The sequence below is a fragment of the Schistocerca serialis genome, chromosome 5 (assembly GCF_023864345.2).
Source record: "Schistocerca serialis cubense isolate TAMUIC-IGC-003099 chromosome 5, iqSchSeri2.2, whole genome shotgun sequence".
In the NCBI taxonomy this organism is placed as follows: domain Eukaryota; kingdom Metazoa; phylum Arthropoda; class Insecta; order Orthoptera; family Acrididae; genus Schistocerca; species Schistocerca serialis.
Window position 1 is genome coordinate 167,029,495 of NC_064642.1, and position 20,074 is coordinate 167,049,568.

The following is a 20,074-nucleotide window of genomic DNA, read 5'->3' on the forward strand; positions in this document are numbered from 1 at the left end:
ATGCTGAAATTCAATATGGTGTTGGCCAAACCTTAGCCTTGATGACAGCTTCCACTCTCGCAGGCATACGTTCAATCAGGTACTGGAAGGTTTCTTGGGGAATGGCATCCCATCCTTCACGGTGTGCTGCACTGAGGAGAGGTATCTATGTTGGTCGGTGAGGCCTGGCACGAAGTCGGCATTCCAAAACATTCCAAACGTGTTCCGTAGGATTCAGGTTAGGATTATGTGCAGAACAGTCCATTACAGGGGTGTTACTGTCGTGTAACCACTCCGCCACAGGCCGTGCATTACAAACAGGTGCTCGATCGTGTTGAAATATGCAATCGCCATCCCCGAATTGCTCTTCAACAGTGGGAAGCAAGAATGTGCTTAAAACATCAATGTAGGCCTGTGCTGTGATAGTGCCACGCAAACAAGAAGGGGTCCAAGCCCCCCCCCCCCCCATGAAAACCACAACCACACCATAACACCACCGCCTCCGAATTTTACTGTTGGCAGTACACACGCTGACCACACCCACACCCTGCCATCCGATCGCCACATTGTGTACCGTGATTCGTCACTCCACACAACGTTTTTCCACTGTTCAATCGTCCAATGTTTGCGCTCCTTACACAAAGCGAGGCGTCGTTCGGCATTTAGCGGCGTGATGTGTGGCTTACGAGGAGCCACTCGACCATGAAATCCAAATTTTCTCACTTTACACTTGCAGTGGATCCTGATGCAGTTTGGAATTCATTCCTATGTGATGGTCTAGATAGATGTCTGCCTAACATACATTACGACCTCCTTCAACTGTCGGCCGTCTCTGTCAGTCAACGGACGAGGTCGGCCTGTACGCTTCTGTGCTGTTCGTGTCCCTTCATGTTTTGACTTCACCATCACATCGGAAACAGAGGACCTGGGGATGTTTAAGAGTGTGGAAATCTCGCGTACAGACATATGACACACGTCACACTCAATCACCTGACCATAAGTGTCTAAAAGATTACAGACCAGTCAACTCTTTACCATCAATTTCGAAAGTCAGTGGACGGGTCATACTTCTTCAGAATCAACGACGAATTATTTCTATCTAATACCGAATTCGGAATTAGTCCAAGACATTCAGTTCCACTGCAGCTGATGCGGCTAGTGCAAGCGATCATAACATACATTACGACCTCCTTCAACTGTCGGCCGTCTCTGTCAGTCAACGGACGAGGTCGGCCTGTACGCTTCTGTGCTGTTCGTGTCCCTTCATGTTTTGACTTCACCATCACATCGGAAACAGAGGACCTGGGACCTGGAATTCATTCCTATGTGATGATCTGGATAGATGTCTGCCTAACATACATTACGACCTCCTTCAACTGTTCCACCGAGCGCCCCATTCTGCTCTCTCACGATGTCTAATGACTACTGAGGTCGCTGATATGGAGTACATGGCAGTAGGTGGCAGCACAATGCACCTAATATGTTCAAAAATGTGTGTGAATTCCTAAGGGACCAAACTGCTTAGGTCATCGGTCCCTAGACTTACACACTACTTAATCTAACTGGTGCTAAGAACAACACACACACACACACCCATGCTCGAGTGAGGACTCGAATCTCCGGTGGGAGGGGCCGTGCAGTCCGTGACAGGACGCCTCAAACCACGCGGCCACTCCGCGCGGCGCACCTAATATGAAAAACGTATGTTTCTGCCAGTGTCTGGATACTTTTGATCACATAGTGTATATATTACACCGTCAAAAACCTATCGAACATTCACAGCAAACTCTAACGGGCTCTATTACTGTTTCGAAAATGGTTAACTGAATTCCGGATCAAAGTAAAGGTGGGCAAAAGTCAAGCAACCTTTTATCCTAGAAAAGACATGATTTACTAACTCTGCTGCTCTTATTCAATGATAGTATTCCTTGGACTGAATTCGCTAAATGTCTTGGAGTTCACTTGGAGAAAGGCCTTACCTTTCGGAAACAAACAGACGTAACTAATAAAGCGGCGACGGTTTGTTAGCTGCCTTATGTCCCTTAATACAAAGAAAATCATCTCTAAATGAGAAAAACAGACTCCTACTTTACAAATAAAAAATAAAACCAGGAATGTTGTCTGCCTGACCCACATGGGGACATACTGCGTCTACGCATATTAACAAACTTCAGGTTTACCAAAATAAGACACTGAAATTATGAAATGATGACATGGCATTATTAGCCGGGAGACTCATCCAGCCCCATCTGGGGTTGTTCTTTCTATAAGAGGTTGTCAAATGAAAACCGAACACCTACGACGAAGGGACTACGGAAAGGTTCTGTTCAAAAGACAAGTCATTTATCCCACTGGGAGGCGAGAGGATCAGTTCCTGTACTGTAGAACGCGGTCGGCAGCTGACGGACCCACAACTGACCCACTCTTGCATTTCCTCGTCCGGCTGAAACCAACGTCCATGCATGTCTTTCTTCTGGTCGCCAAAGACGTTGAAAGATCAGGGCTCTAAGGGGGATGTTGCATTGTTTACCAACCAAATCGCTGAAGTGTAGCCTTCATCCGACTGGCGCTGTGGTGGGTGTTATTGTGCAAATAGATGATTCCGTCCGACAGCCCGAGGGCAGACGGAAAAACTAACAGTGGGGCATCCCACATCTCCCCCGCCATAGAAATCTGAAGTTGTTCATACACTCTCCAGTAAGGTCATGGTGATCTCCTCCTTCGGGTGCAGGGCCCCCACAACCAGTGCGCAGCGCTGTGGAGACACTTTTTGCAGAAACAGCGACGCGCCATACAGTCAAAAACACCCAGGAATGCTGTCGGACGGAATCATTCTCTTGCACGATGACACCCGCCCCCACACTGCCAGTCGCACGAAGACTACCCATCAGCGATTTGTTTGGGAAACACTGCAGTATCCTCCTTACAGCCCATATATTTCACATTGTGATTTTCAAATATTTGGCGACCAGAAGAAAGACAAGCGTGGACACCGGTTTCAGTCGGACGAGGAACTGCACTAATGCGTGCGGTTGTCGATGCTTCAACGACCGACCGCGTTTTACGAAACAGGAATCGATCGACCCGTTTCCCAGTGGGATAAATGACTTAACGCGGGTGGTGATTACTTTTCAATGGAACCATCCCATGGTCCCGTTGTGGCGGCTGTTCGGTTTCCATTTGACTGCCCGTCATACTTGACGCCACTTCTCCGACTTCGGTGTCGATGAAGATGAGATTAAATAAGTAAAGCAAACAAACTCCCAGTAGCCCATCCCACCCCCTGCCTCAAACCGAAGAAAATCTCTGACTTGGCCGGGAATCGAACCCGCGACCCTCAGTCCAGAGGCAGCAAATCCACCCACGAGCTGCGGACAATAAGGCACTGGGAATAATAAAAATGCTCCATGTCACGTTAGAAACTCGCATTAATTAGTCAATTATCCACATATGACCTCCATGACCAGCACAAACATGAGCCTCCGTTGTTTGTACTATTCCCAAGTCAATAATACAAAGTGATGCTGTTACACAATACCATAAACTTTGTAATCACATATTCTTGCTCGTATGTTACAGGTCCAACATCATTGTAAATAATATTTTGATATTTTGCATGTTGTACAGTACTTACGTCTAAGGAGTCTTGTGAATCTACCATTGTTCAAAATTTGATGATGAACTAGTCATTATAAGCATTGAATATATGTTCATCTAAACTTTATCATGTTGTGGGATTTTTACTACATCCGTAGTAAATATTTTGCCCCAATATTGTGATGTTATGTGAGCTACACAAAAGTTGGGTGTAAAGATCCTCAGGTCAGAACCCTACAAAATAAAATAACCAAAAAAAGCCAGTGAAAGACAAGTAAGCCTAATGTGATTGCTAAAGACGACGTGACTTGCATCTGTCTGCAGTATACAATAATCCTTTCACGGAGATTTCTGATTCTTGCTCGAGGTTTGGGCAGTCAATAAATTTAAATCTGTCAGTAAATTTAGAAGAGTTTTTAACTGCTTATTTTCACGCGTTTGTAATAATTTGATGTTTTTTTCTCATCGTCAGGCCCTCGTCCAACTTAGTTCCATCACCTACAGTTTCAATACCAACAATCAATCAAAACTAGACTCTTAGTCTCCAGAAGAGTGGTTGAAGTCGATTCCTTGTGTTTCCGTACCAAAGTATGCTGTGCGACTCGTCGTGGATTATTTGTGTTTCTCTTGTGTCCTTATTCATATTTGTCATCACACATACACACTACGGTATCACTGTAGATATTTAAGTTAGAAAATCATTACATCGAAGCAGGTGTCATCTGTACAAGAACGAACTATGTAAAACACAGGAAAAGAAAATTCGAAGTGACTTTTCTTATTCATATGGATAATTTAGCTTATTTTTTGCTTAATATTTTAATAAATACGAGTAAATCGTGTTCGCCAGATTGTGATTCCAAGTGCCAAATTTTGAGTCAATAAATGATAGTCTGCTTCCAGTAAGTTACAGACTATTTAGATTTTGTGCAGTTTTCTCTAGATGGCACGTGTGAATACTGGAATATTTCTTGTAACGAGATGCAGTCGATACGTGTCTTTCAGTATTATTTATCTGTGCTTGCGCCCCCTACCCTAAAGAGTTCGTCAACAGGACGCTAAAGTCTAAGAAAGAAAACTTAGATAACATAGGGAAATTAATTGTTCTGCAATACCCTGATGCACTCTCCATATGTGGTGAAATCTTCTTCTAGTTAGCTCTAGACATTTACTGGACATCAGGTGCCACCGTATAGCGTCCATGAAAATTACGAAATAATTTGAAAATAGTTTGTGTGTTTGTAACTGCTGAGAAGTTAAAATTAATAACCGGTAGCTTTATTCGTTAGAATATTTTCCTTATGCACTTAATGGAATTTGTTTTCCCCATATTTTTCACCTTTCTAACCACAAATTTCAGAGGAAATCATGGTAATGAACAAGACAAGATTTCCTGCGGTCATTTATGAAAAAACCAGCACAAGAAGCGAGTTTACGGAACAGACTGTGCTCGCCTATGTCGATTTTCCTCTAAGCGTTGAGATTTCCTTAGAATGGACATTACACACGCAGCAAACAGATGCAGTGCACAGAAATGCCGAACGGTGTGGACGCTTCACGCAGCGCATTTGCAGCCTGCACTGAATGACGTGCACTCTGCATCAACACCGGAACGATTAAGTACAGCCCCTTGCACTGGTTCACCCTCCGTTAGCAATTTACTGTCGTCCAATACCCAGAAGCTACCTTAGCTACTTCACAGAACAAGCTGGCAAACCATGTCATATTCCCAACGACGTCGGCTGTGAGAGCCTCTGCCTGGTCAGAATTGCAATAAACCGCAGTCAGAGATCTCTGCACTTAAAAAAATTCGTATTAAGCAAGTTTCTTCTGAACCGATATTTGTCCGTTATGATCTACCACAGCGGCTCCAAGTAAATATCGTATAAATTATTCAGATCTGCATGCGGCCCTGCTGAATGGCATTTCGCCAACATCATAGAACCCGATTCCCAGAAAGGTCCAACTACGTAACTTTGCGACAACGCAGCGGTCGTTTTTGTAGTCAGGCTGGAAGAATCATTAAAAACGCTGTTATCCGTATTATACCCGTCAAAACTGTCTCAGAATTAATCGCTGATGGAATCAAGAGGTTTTTCATCCACCGAAAGGTTTCAGCACCTGCACAGATTCATACAGGTACGTGCATATGAGCAATGTAGCTGAATATGTCTCGAGTTTCCCACTGGAAGTAAATGAAGTTATCGAAAGTAAACAGAATGCCACATACTGCGCTTATTTCCTTTCCCGTGAAGATTTAGCTTTTTTTTCTAAAAAGATCACGTGAGACCAGACACTAGCATAAGTATAGGAGTATATGGAAGGACCCCATTTAAGTTACTTTGTATTCTCCCGAACTGGCTTAGGGAAATGATAGGAAACCTAAAACTGGATGAGAGGACTCTGATTCGAAAGAGGCTCCTCCTCTTATGATTGGAATCGAAGGTAGGCAAAGTCTATACCTCCTGCCTTCCCACATCCTGTCATCCTCTATCATCCCATATCCCGCAACAAAAGGAGTATCAGACTTACCGTTTGCACCCGATGGATGCATAACTGCCAACGTCGACAGATCATAGGATAACGCGTAGAAGTTAAGCATTTAATTGAGGACGTTATCATGCAGGCTGTAACCATAAACTATACACCCCCGTCTTTATTACGCTGCCACTGACATTCCGAGCGTAAACTCTGTCGCCCTAAAGGATTCGAACTGTTTACACCCAGGGCAAATAAGGCTTTGGCTTTAGGAGTTGAGGCTTATTGCACACAATTATCCCTTATAATTAAATAAAACTTATTCAGGATGAGTTTCAAAGGGAACAAGGGAATACACAAAGCTCTCATCGACTCTTATGATGCTGATGTCACAGCAACTGCAGAAACTGTGAACATGCTTAAATGTGGCTTCATGTCATTTACTAGTGTCGTTTCTGATGTCAGATTAGTATTATCGAAGGTTACTTGTTCACAATAATCGAAAAATTATCGTATGTAATGTGCTAATGGTCGGTTGTTTTCCCTGCTTATTTATTATTTTTTAATATGTAACTTCAATTAAAAAAGACTGCGAAGTTTGTTGTTCGTTATCTCTAACGTACATTGTTGGATAGTGTCATTGTCTTCTCCGGCAGGATTAAGAACGCTGTCTTATCGTATGAATCCCACGTAACTTCTTACTCTAGACACCAGTGCTCCGTGAAATATGGGAACAACCTCTGACTAATCTCGCACGTGTTTGTTTTTCCTCTTTCTAGATTTTAACATCATAGTTACAGGTGGACGCTAGCTCAGTTATGGACTGAAGTGGGTGAAGTAATCGGGTTATGCTAGTTTACGTATGGCAGATTTAAGCAAACAACGTAAACCCAAAACTAGGATAACTGAAGAGTAAATTGAAGTTAACCCTTCCGAAAAACGGTACCATCTTCCCTTGCTAAATCTCATTTCTTAATCCACCAGCGGTAAAAAGATTATTGGTTAACGTTCATTCCAGACGTAGATTTTCTTCCTTTTTTTTCATCTTGCCTCTGAGGTTCAGCAAAACTTTGCATTCTAGTCTGTTGTGTGGTGTTTACTTTCTTGTTCAATCGGTTACTTGTTGTCGTATCAGTAATTTCATCTACACTGTTCTCAGTATCCCGCATGTGTCGTTGATTTCCCTGTTTTACATTTTATTTCTGTTCCACTTCTGAATCATGCAAAATGTTTGTTACACTGATCGTCTACTTGTTTTCGTGCTTACACTGAGAGCGTTCTGTTAGATTTTTGTAATTACACGTTGTTTCTTCGTATTTGCCTATCAGTTCTCTATCAGTTTATTTCAGCTGTTGAAAAATATTTGCATATTGTAAGTTGTATAACAGTGGACATAAATCGATGTACCCTTATTTCTTTTGACAGGTGTTCTTTCGTTTGAATTTTGGTGTCATTTAATTTAAGTAGATTTAAAAGTGGCAAATATCTCTCTCTTTCAGTTGCACATGTGCCTCTATGTAATCGTTCGCAGGAATTTGTTCTTTATTCGCATAACTTTTCTCTCAACTCTTGCACAAGGGTTAGTCTTCTTGAGCTGCTAAGACAAATTCGAAACATCATCCTCGGCAGTTATTCTGCTGCATTCGTTCAGACGCAAACCGTCCGAAGCTGTGCTACCAGTCTTTCTCCCTCACTTGAAGTTGGAGATACGAGGTTGACTTTTATTTCCGAATTTCCTGCAGGCACTGCAGCTGGAGACTTGTTAATTTATTTTATTGTGGCATTCAGAGAATGTATAACAGTGGCGTGTGCAGCTTGTGCCAACGCGGTGCACTTTTCAGTTTTATTTATTCACTTGTTTTCCTTTCTTGCTTTGCAGGATGGTCACGGTCCGGTGGACAGTACTCAGGTTGGTTCTCCGTCAGAAATATATTACGACTGCCCACGAGGTAGCCATAGATGTAGACATCATTACTTACATAAAGATAAAACCATTATATCTGTGAAGTCTTAAACACAGTGTAACGCGCGATGACAGACCTTTAAAATACATAAGAATCAACAGTCCAGTTTACTGAATCTTACGCTTAAATCCCTACTATACGAGTCATGTTTTGTTTTCGATACAGCATATATAAGTACAAATACAAATGTATTGGATAGACAGAAGCAACAAAATATACTAAGAAACTTTTCTTCCAAGAATAGATACAAAACATCGCAGTTTTACACATAATTGCACATTATTCAGTGATGTCTCGAAACTCTCAAGGACTTTCACACATTTCATGGAACTACAGTAGTTACAAATTTTGTCACGCTTCAGTGATTTTCAGTGAGTGATTTCTCATTTGTATTAAGGAGAGCTCATTTGTATTAAGCAGAGTTCCATGCTGAGATTGTTTGCGAATCCAAACCTATAATTACTTGGATGTCTTTGGAATACGCGTCGAATTGTTTCAGACTGAAACAGATTGCCTCTGGATCACGGGGATCCGGGTTCGATTCCTGGCTGGGTTGGGGATTTTATCTGCCCGGGGACTGGGTGTTTGTGTTGTCCTCATCATTTCATCATCATCATCAACATCATACGTAACAGTGGCTAGATTGGACAGTGTAAAAATTGGGACACAGAAAATATATTAAATCCATTAAACGTAGGGGATACGCGTAATAATTCTCATAACACTTTGTCAAGGACGCCGGTGCAGTGTTCCGTTGTGATTCCTCACGCAGCACTGCGCCACCTCTACCGAGAGTGTTCAGATCTGCGTCCGGACATCAAGATTTAGGTTTCTTGCGGGTCCCACAAATCGCTCCAGGCAAATGCCTGGATGATTCCTTTGAAAAGGACCCAGCCGATTTCCTTTCCCATCCTTACCCAATCCCCAATCCAGCACCTAATGACCTCGTTGTCGACGGGACTTAAAATCCTAATCGTCCTCGTGTGTCACCGACCTTACAGCGGCTCGCGCGCGATTTTCTCGCAGTCCTTAATCATACATAAAGCTGCAAATTTTTAAAACACGTAGAGCGATTTAACTGTCGACGTGTTCCACACTTTGCAGATCATGGTTTTGCCTAATACGTCACAAAACAAAAATCAATCTTTGCTGTTACACAAAGAATAATACAACAAAATATAACACGACAAGAGATTTAACGTTTCGCCGTTGACATACCTTAGAGCCATCTGTTCAGGCCGCTTGGACTGTCACATACTGACTGATTCGCGATACACTGAAGGAACACAGAACCACACTTTAATCGAACATAACCACATCGTATCTAGCAACAATGCAGGCTGAATGATACAAACAAGTGTCAGTGTGGAAATGTTTCAAAATACCATATCTTGTAAACGGCTCTCACTAGAATCTTGCAACGAACACCACTGACGTTCTGATTTACACTACTTTTAGTTTGTCAACGTCTGCAGGCACTGCTCCACTTAAAAACTGTATATTTGTACAAAAATACAATTTATAAGTATTATTTCAATCTGTTTATTGGCTTACAATACTAGTCCCTGACTACCAATCCATTCTGTGAAAACCGCACATCAATAGCACTTTCCGTTTCCTCAACGTTTGCGGTTCAAGTTGTGGGTGATTCACCCTGTATACAATTTTGCACAACTGGTATTTTACCATTCTTATAAGCGAAAGTAACCTGCGCATTTCTCAGTTGTCTGTACTCTTTGCTGTATGTTAAGTTCGCCAGAAATGTAAGCAAAGAAAGGGAGTAATTCTGCAGCGTACTCATATTAAAATCTAAAAGGAATTCCGAAGGGCCAGGCACCTTATTCAGCAGTTCCCGTATCTTTTCAGGAATAGACGTAATTTTTTTTATCATTTCATTCATTTGACTATTCAACGTAAATTCACTTTTAACCGCGAAACTCCCCTTTAAATACATTCCAGTGACTTATCACCGATCAGATAATAAAATAATGTGGAATATGCGTCTATTTAATCGCATTATTCCACTTTTTTGTGCTTTAGACTAAGGTGCGTGCTGAAAATATTGGAAAGTCTCTGCTTGTCTAAACAAATACTTCGTCTAGGAGCTGTCTCTCAGGGCTACATAGGTTATACGCCATAACGTGAATAACAGTGGCCAAGTTCTATTTATCTATTAACTATCATCCATGAAATAGACAACTTCTAGTCCTTCGGCAAAACCGTAATCAGGTAAAATTCGTAGCAGATGACAATCCCCTAACATTAGTAGTAAGAGTCGGCCAATCTTCATGAAAAAAGGTTCGATTCAATACACGGCCATCAGTGACTGGAAATCAATGTTGACATTTGCTGGCCTTCCACACACATACACTAGTGACGTGACGTGGCTTGGAATGAAACCATGGGGCGTAAACTAGGCTACGCTTTTGCGCTGCGGTGCCTTTGTTCGTCACCCGACTGCAGGACTATGATCCGGCTGCCTCATCGTGGAGTTAGTGGTTCTGTAATTGGAACGCAGTGCCGTGGACAATGGCGAGCCCTCCTACTTATTGTTAGTGTAGGATGAACTAGCTGCTCACTCCACAGCAGCTTCTGCCCCTCGTCAGCGTTGCGTGTGCACAGTAAAGACTATTCCTGCTTCCAGATATCGGAAGTTTGAACTGCCTCACATTTATCTCCTTTAATAGAAACACGTTTCAAAACACGTCTCTCATGCGATGTATTTGATCTCACAACTCTAACAGCGGTGCATGACACTGAAGAAGTGTACTGCCAACAAATGCATTTTAATTAAGGGAGGGGCGTCACTGCACTGAAGAGCCGTTACGATTAATGAACTTTATACATACGTATAACTCTAATGTACTTTTGCCAGACGGTGTAACTCATTGGTTAAGACACTGGACTCATATCTCTAACGAGTTCAACATCGTTGAGATGTGCTTAACTTCTTTGCAACGCCATGTGAGCAACCAGCAGTTATGCGTTCCCCCCTCTGCTGTGGAACAGTTGGTCAGATGCCAAATTCTTATATGAGACACCATAAACGCTGAGAACCGGTACTTTTAGATGTTGTTATGTATAGAACAACTCTGGTTTGAATTGATTTATACCACACAAATACATTTCGTAAACAAAACTGACTCGTCAGCAGAAGTAGACATTGCTTTTCGAAATACGTTTTATCCATACGAGGTGAATGACATTAAGGTCATGTACGGGTAAAAAACACATCGGTCTCGCACTCAGGCTGACGACAGTTCAAATCCCCGGACAGCCATCCAGATTTAGGTTTTCCGTGATTCAGATTCGATGACTCTGTGCAAAGTGCCAGACTACAAATCAAAAGATATTGTGTTCGATCCCTGGTCAGTCCTAGGATTTTTATCTGTCACTTATCACTTCTTTCACCTTTGACAATGTTTGTTGATGCGGAAAAGGCCATGTTGCACTGTGGTTCTTAGTCCATGTCAGACTGTAGGTCCCCCTATAACTGGCTAGGTAAGTCACTTCAGAGGTTGGAGGAAGACAATGGTATATCACCTCCAATAGCATCATACCTAATAAAGCACTGTTTTGTTCAAAACAATCTTCGGACTAACGACTGCTTTTCTTTTCTATACGTCTGTAAATCACTTAAGATGAATAACAGAACATTTCCTTCCGCAATCCAAGTGTGTGCTCTGTGTCTAATGACTCAGCTATCGACGCATTGTTAAACCCTGATCTTCTTTCCTTTCTTTCGACTGAAATTATTTTGCTAGTAACATCTGAACGAACAAGAGAGGTTGGAGGCAGCCTGTCTTTATTGCTCTAATGGCCTTTTCTCCCAGCATGACCGACATATGTGTTAAACACAGCTCACACTCGCCCTTTTTGTATCCATCTCTTCCTCCCTCTGTCTGTTCACCTCTTCATCCCTGTTTCTACGGTGCAATAAAGCAGGCCAATATTACTTCCACAACATGCCTGTTGTGCAGGACAGCCAACATGTCAGAGTCAGGAAAAAACATTTCTTACCCCTGACATGTAGACTTCCCTGCAAAGCGGGTTGGTTGGCACTCCCTATTCCCATCTGTCAATCACAAATAAAACAGGTTTATGTGTGTGGATACTTTCCAGCACATTGAGGGAAGTGTGCAGTGTTTACAACTGGACTTGTATTAGAGTTTGCATTTCCCATGAGATGCTCCTGATCTAGTAAGTTTAAGAGAAAATACTTCAAGTAGAACCTTACAAAATGAAATTTGTCTTTTTGGGTGAAAACAATAAGCTACCTACGAAATTAGAGACTTTATAATAAGGCATGTTTAGCTTTTTAATATTTTTAGACATGAATAGCTTTTCAATTTTTTTTAGATACTGCCAGATGTCTCTTTTCCATAGATGGGGGAGACTGCGAGTTTCTATCTTTCCTGTGGAACTTTGTAAATAAGACTAATATGCAGCCGAGGCTGTAGGTACTAAATCTGCCTTTTTCTACTTGCGAGAACTACATACCATGCGTGATACACAAACTTGTGTAAGATGGTGGTTGTTGGGATGTTTAAGGGGGACTAAACAGCGAAGGTCATCAGTCCCCCCTTGTGTAAGAGTTAGCCATTCTGCAGAACTTGTAGTCAAAAATGAAGTAACTCGAAATTTGGCATGATCGTTTCCGTAAGTTACATAAAGTTGTCGCAAGCCATCAAACAACAAATCATTTTAGGAAATTAGCAAAAGTGCATTGGATTGGTACTGGTTTCATGAGTATTATTAGTTATTACACTGTTATTGCCACAAGGAAAGTTTCCTGATTGGACATTCCTTGGTTAATTGTATATTTTAGCATGAATACTTTAATTTATTTGTGTAAGACTGTAACAGATTTGTCCCTATTTCTGCTCCTATTAAGAACCTGCAGATAACTGATAATATCAATAATGAACACCACACATTGCATCTATCCCTTTTTCAGTCTGTGAACTAATACTACTTTTTCAAGATAAGCAAATATAGAGTAAAATGATGTCCAAGCTGCTAAACACACCACTATCCCACGACGGTTAACTTTGCAGTAGAAACTACTATGAAGGTTTTTATAGTCTCTTTTCAGTCTAGACAGCAAAGGACTTGAAAGAGCAGTTGAACGGACTTTGTTAACATCGAGTATTGTATTACGTGTCAGGAAGTCCTTTCTGAAAGTATTTGTATGAGAGTAGCCATGTATGGAAGTGAAACATGGAGAATAAACAATTTAAACAAAAAGATAATAGACGATTTTGAGATGTGGTGCTACAGAAGAATGCTGAATATTAGATGAGTATATCATGTAACTAATGAGGAGGTACTGAATAGAATTAGGGAGAAGAGAAATTTGTGGTACAACCTGACTAAAAGAAGGGATCGGTTGCGTTGGTAGGACACTTTCTGAAGCGTCAAGAGATCGTCAATTTAGTACTGGAGGAAAGCGTCGGTTAAAATTGTAGAGGGAGACCAAGAGATGAATGCAGCAAGCAGATTTAGCAGGATGTAGGTTGCAATAGTTACTCGGAGATGAAGAGGCTTGCACGGTATAGAGTAGCATGGAGAGCTGCATTAAACAAGTTTTGGGACTGAAAACCGCGCCGGCCGCGGTGGTCTCGCGGTTCTAGGCGCGCAGTCCGGAACCGTTCGACTGCTACGGTCGCAGGTTCGAATCCTGCCTCGGGCATGGATGTGTGTGATGTCCTTAGGTTAGTTAGGTTTAAGTAGTTCTAAGTTGTAGGGGACTGATGTCCACAGCAGTTGAGTCCCATAGCGCTTAGAGCCATTTTTTGGACTGAAAACCACAACTTCAGTCTAGATATGTTCATTTCGTTATTTCGAAAACATATGTAATAATTCTCAATTATTTAAGATGATAAAAAAGTAAATTTGGTGAGTGAAAAGAAAGAATACTTGAAGAGAGAGATTACATTCACGTGGCACTCCCTGTTATTCTTACAGAAATACCATTCCAATTACGGAACACATCAATATTCTACATATTTTATGTTTCCCACTATACGAATCGTATTTTCTATGTCCCGAGTTGTCCCTGCCACGAGCTATAGTGTTGGAGGGTTATGCAGCATGATGCTAAATTTCAGTTGTAGGCCTGCCCTCAAAGACATGCCTGGTAGGAACCCTACGGAACATATTTTTCGGTATCGAATGATAACTTCTACTTATGTGCATACGCACTATTCACGACAGTGGCACAATCGCAGGGACAAGCTACACTTTGTACACAATGTAAACTTCTTGCCAATACCAACAATTTTCTACAGAAATCAACCGCTTCTTCACAACAGTCGTGGAGTTCATCGCCCAGAATTATAACATAAATTCTAGTTGTAAGGTTTAATCACACATACAGTCGTGGCACTCGGCTCATTTTCTTTAGACACTGCGACAGCACGAAGCGGACTGTTGACTACAATATCTCGTGAGTGCGATCAGTATCGTTTGTACTGATTTGTACAAAAGGGAGCGTACGTAGAGGATTATATTGCAATAACAACAAAAAGAAGATTACAAATCTGACGTTATACACTGAAGCGCTAAAGAAACTGGTATAGGCATGCGTATTCAAATACAGAGATATGTAAACAGGCAGAAATGGCCGCTGCGATCGGCAACACCCATATAAGACGACAAGTGTATGGCGCAATTGTTAGATGGGTTACTGCTGCTGCTACAATGGCCGGTTATCAAGTTTTGAGCGTGGTGTTATACTCGGCAGCCGAGCGATTGGACACAGCATCTCCGAGGTAGCGATGAGGTGGGGATTCTCCCGTACAAACATTTACAAGCGTACCGTGAATATCAGAAATCCGATAAAACATCAAATCTCCGTCATAGTTGCGGCCGGGAAAAGATCCTGCTACAACGGGACCAACGACGACTGAAGAGAAACGTTCAGAGTGACAGAAGTGCAACCCTTCCGCAAATTGCTGCAGATTTCAATGCTGCGCCATCAACAAGTGTCAGAGTATGAACCATTCAACGAAACAACATCGATATTAGCTTTCGGAGCCGGAGGCCCACTCGTGGAGCCTTGATGACTGCATGACACAAGGCTTTAAGCCTCGCCTGCGCCTGTCACCACCGACATCGGACTGTTGATGACTCGAAACATGTTGCCTGGTCAGCCGTGCCTCGTTTCAAATTGTATCGAGTGGATGGACGTGCAAGGGTATGGAGACAACCTCTTGAATCCATGGACCCTGCATGTCAGCAGTGGACTGTTGAAGCTGGTGGAGTCTCTGTAATGGAGTGGGGCGTGTGCAGTTGGAGTGATATGGGACCTTGATACGTCTAGATATGACAGGTGACACGCACGTAAGCATCATGTCTGATCACCTGCATCCATCCATGTCGATTGTGCATTCCGACAGACTTGACAATTACAGTAGGACAATGCGACACCCCACACGTTCTGAATTGCTACATAGTGGCTCCAGGAACGATCTTCTGAGTTTAAACACTTCCGCTGGCCACCCAACTCCCCAGACATGGAACGTTATTGAGAATAACTGCGATGCCTTGGAACGTGCTGTTCGGAAGAGATCTCCGACCCCTCGTACTCTTCCGGGTTTATAGAGAGCCCTGCTGAATTAATGGTGTCAATTCCCTCCAGCACTATTTCAGACATTTGTTGAGTCCATGCCATGTCCTGTTGCGGTACTTATGCGTGTTCGCGGGGGACCCTACACGATATTAGGCAGGGGTATCAGTTTCTTTGTCTCGTCAGCGTATATGCTTCCTGACCACAACAAGAGTTATGAAACAGCACATCACAGGACTGTTTAGTTAAATTTTGTTTTAACCTACAGACATTTACTGAAGAATTACGTTTCTTCTTAAGGACAAGAAACAGATAGTAAACAGCAGAAGACGTGATGAATTGCAGAAAGACGTCGTATATCTACATAAATAACGTCATGTGTTGTTTACTACACTTTGAAAGAAACCAGTTTATGAATGCGTAAAATAGAAAACCGATATGGAATGCAGTTCACACATTACGTAACGGAACAAGTAAGCTACCATAAACGTAGCTGAAGAGAAAACTACCAGGCAGGTGCGATGATAAAACGACAGTAACAATAAAACTGTTTCTCGTCTCAAAAGCAACTAATTCCGCCGCTGTTGCAACATTAGTGTTTTTCAACAGAGTCATCTTCTTCTAAAGAAGTAATTAAATTAAACAAATATTCGTGAATTGGAAAGTTGAGTGAAGTGCAATAACGAGCAAATGTTTAAAGTTCGCGATAAATGCTCAGAGAAAGCTACAAGCTTAAGAACAGTCAGCAACAGAAATACATAAAATCTTATTTAAAATGTCCAGATTCCCCGAGCGGGTTAGCGCAGTGGTTAGTATACTGAACTCGCATTCTGGAGGACGACGGTTCAAACCGGGCGTCCGGACATCCAGAATTAGGTTTTCCGTGATTTCCCTAAATCGCTTAAGGCAAATGCCGGGATGGTTCCTTCGAAAGGGCACGGCCGCTTTCCTTCCCTAATCCGAGCTTGTGCTAAATTTCAGTTGTTGGCCTGCCCTCACAGACATGCCTGATAGGAACACTACGGAACACATTTTTCGACATCGAATGATAATTTTTACGTATGTGCTTAGGTACTATTTTCAGCAGTGGCACGATACCAGCGGCAAGGTACACTTTGTACACAATGTAAACTTCTTGTCAAACACTAATCTCCTCCTGCTCCCACCACTAGATGTCACTAGAGGGGTGACGGGGAGTGACGTGTTGTCAGTAGAGAAGCCTCACCAACGACAGAACAGCTCGGTCAGGAGAGCTGACTGACTAGCCGTTAGATGTCACCAGAGTAACAAGACTATCAGGGACATTAAAACCTTCTGAAACTGCCAAAGTGGACTCTCGGTGATGTGACTGTGAAGTGGAAATGGAAGGAACAACGACAGCTAAACCGAGACCAGGCGGAGTTCAACTTCTAACGGACAGTGACTGTCAAGCACTGTGGAGCGTGGCTGTAACAAATCGCACGAAATCAGCGGAAGGGATCTCTCGTGAGTTTCAGAGTGGTACCAGCAGTCCCGCATAGCGACTTAAACACAATGGACAGCCCCCCGTAAAGCACACACTTCTAGAGTCCCTGCTACACGACGCTTGCTGTGGATGTGTCAAGAGCGACACCAGTGGCCAGTAGATGACAGGGAACGGGTGATGAATCACGCTATACCCTATGTCTATCCGATGGGTCTGTTTGGGTCTATCGAATGCCTGGAGGACGTTATTTAATAACAGCGAAGTACAGAGGAGGTGGTGGTGTGGTATGAGGGTCTTTTAAGTGGTTAGGATGTGGTTCCCTTTTTTTGCTTAAGAAAATGCTACACTACTGGCTATTAAAATTGCTACATCACGAAGATGACGTGCTACAGACGCGAAATTTAACCGACAGGAAGAAGACACTGTGATATGCAAATGATTAGCTTTTCATAGCATTCACACAAGGTTGGCGCCTGTGGCGACATCTACAACGTGCTGACATGAGGAAAGTTTCCAACCGATTTCTCACACACAAACAGCAGTTGACCGGAGTTGCCTGGTGAAACGTTGTTGTGATGCCTCGTGTAAGGAGGAGAAATGCGTACCATCACGTTTCCGACTTTGATAAAGGTGGGATTGTAGCCTATCGCGATTGCGGTTTATTGTATCGCGACATTGCTGCTCGCGTTGGTAGAGATTCAATGATTTATCATAATATGGAATCGGAGAGTTCAGGAGGGTAATACGGAACGCCGTGCTGGATCCCAACGGCCTCGTATCACTAGCAGTCGAGATGACAGGCGTCTTATCCGCATGGCTGTAACGGATCGTGCAACCCCGTCTCGATCCCTGAGTCATTGATGGGGACGTTTGCAAGACAACAACCATCTGCACGAACAGTTCGACGATGTTTGCAGCAGCATGGACTATCAGCTCGGAGACCATGGCTTCGGTTACCCTTGACGCTACATCACAGACAGGAGCGCCTGCGATGGTGTTCTCAACGACGAACCTGGGCGCACGAATGGCAAAACGTCATTTTTTTCGGATGAATCCAGGTTCTGTTTACAGCATAATGATGGTCGCATCCGTGTTTGGCGACATCGCGGTGAACGCACGTTGGAAGCGTGTATTCGTCATCACCATACTGGAGTATCACCCAGCGTGATGGTATGGGGTGCCATTGGTTACACGTCTCGGTCACCTCTTGTTCGCATTGACGGCACTTTGAACAGTGGACGTTACATTTCAGATGTGTTACGACCCGTGGCTCTACCCTTCATTCGATCTCTGCGAACCCGTACATTTCAGCTGGATAATGAACGACTGCATGTTGCAGGTCCTGTACGGACCTTTCTGGATACAGAAAATGTTCGACTGCTGCCCTGGCCAGCACATTCTCCAGATCTCTCACAAATTGAAAACGTCTGGTTAATGGTGGCCGAGCAACTGGCTCGTCACAATACGCCAGTCACTACTCTTGATGAACTGTGGTATCGTGTTGAAGCTGCATGGGCAGCTGTACCTGTACACGCCATCCAAGCTCTGTTTGACTCAATGCCCAGGCGTATCAAGGCCTTTGTTACAGCCAGAGGTGGCTGTTCTGGGTAATGATTTCTCAGGATCTATGCACCCAAATTGCGTGAAAATGTAATCACATGTCAGTTCTAGTATAATATATTTGTCCAATGAATACCAGTTTATCATCTGCAACCGCAAGACCGCTACGGTCGCAGGTTCGAATCCTGCCTCGGGCATGGATGTTTGTGATGTCCTTAGGTTAGTTAGGTTTAACTAGTTCTAAGTTCTAGGGGACTAATAACCTCAGCAGTTGAGTCCCATAGTGCTCAGAGCCATTTGAACCATCATCTGCATTTCTTCCTGGTGTAGCAATTTTAATGGCCAGTAGTGTACATGCGGAAGGACATGTACAAATTAAGTAGCATTGTGTACTGTGTGCAGGAGAGAAACGGTTCGGGGACGATGATTGATTGTATCAGCATGTCATAAAGCAGCATCCGTGAGGTAACAGTTTGTAAACAGTTAAGTTCCTGATTTGGACTGGCCTTCCCAGAGTCCCCCACCCCATATTAATGTACACTAACAGGTGTCCGGGTGATTTCGACCAGATAGTGTATATCTCTGTAGTGTCTCCCCTGCATCCCTCCTTCGTCTGCTTCGGTCGCATATAGTAACGCATGCGAAAGTAAACGTCATAGGAATATCCTACAGTAACGGCTCAACGGGAACTGCCAGGCACAAAGTTTTGTGCAGTGGAAGTGCCAACACAGTGGGAACCGAGACTGTCAGTACAGCTCCCAGCAGTGTATTCACGGCAGCAGTAGTCCAGCCGCTCGCTGTCAAATGCCAACTACTTTAAATCGCAGTACAAATGAACGGACAGTTTCTAAGGTGGAATGACCTATCCCTCTGGCGCCCACCTCTGCTGCGTTCACTGTCCTTAATCCTACGCCTTCTTAGGAAGTTCACATCAAATGAAATTTGATCAACGTCATGATTTAGCGCCACGTGCTGCTGATGAAATTTCTTTGTTGAACCACCGCTTTCTGTCAGGTTAATCTAAAATTTTCGTCATTATACTACGAGATATAAAATCGTTGAGGTCAGATAAAAAATACCATGATTGTCCTCAAGTAATAATATAAATTACATCGTCAATCATAAAATAATGTTCCAGACAGGGCACTCATTTATGTTATATTTACAGTTAGCATGAACGTTACGAACAGTCTTTCTACGTTCTTAGTACACTTGTACAGTGCCGAAAGCATGGACTTGAGTTTTGGACGCCAGTGATTTTGAATCGCCTAACATGATGATATACATGTTTTATGAGCCTGATGATGGTCCGTGGATAGAAACTGGTTGTTCAATAAAGAGCTTTTATCACCAGCTTTTGACGGTAAATCATGCCGTCCTTCAGACATTTACGAGCTTTGGGGCAGCACCTACTTAAAGCAAGCTAAATAGTTGGAACGAACATCATGCAGTTGTATCCTG

At 43.0% G+C, this 20,074-nt stretch overlaps 1 protein-coding gene across 1 annotated transcript in view; it reads left to right on the top strand.

Moving 5' to 3' along the window:
* LOC126481822 (protein bric-a-brac 1-like) overlaps positions 1 to 20,074 on the top strand; it is a 1,776,705-nt gene that overhangs the window by 1,710,262 nt on the left and 46,369 nt on the right. Inside the window, exon 12 of the mRNA XM_050105780.1 lies at positions 7,934 to 7,963. Within this exon, the coding sequence (XP_049961737.1) occupies positions 7,934 to 7,963 (30 nt within the window). The remainder of the gene's footprint in view (positions 1 to 7,933; positions 7,964 to 20,074) is intronic.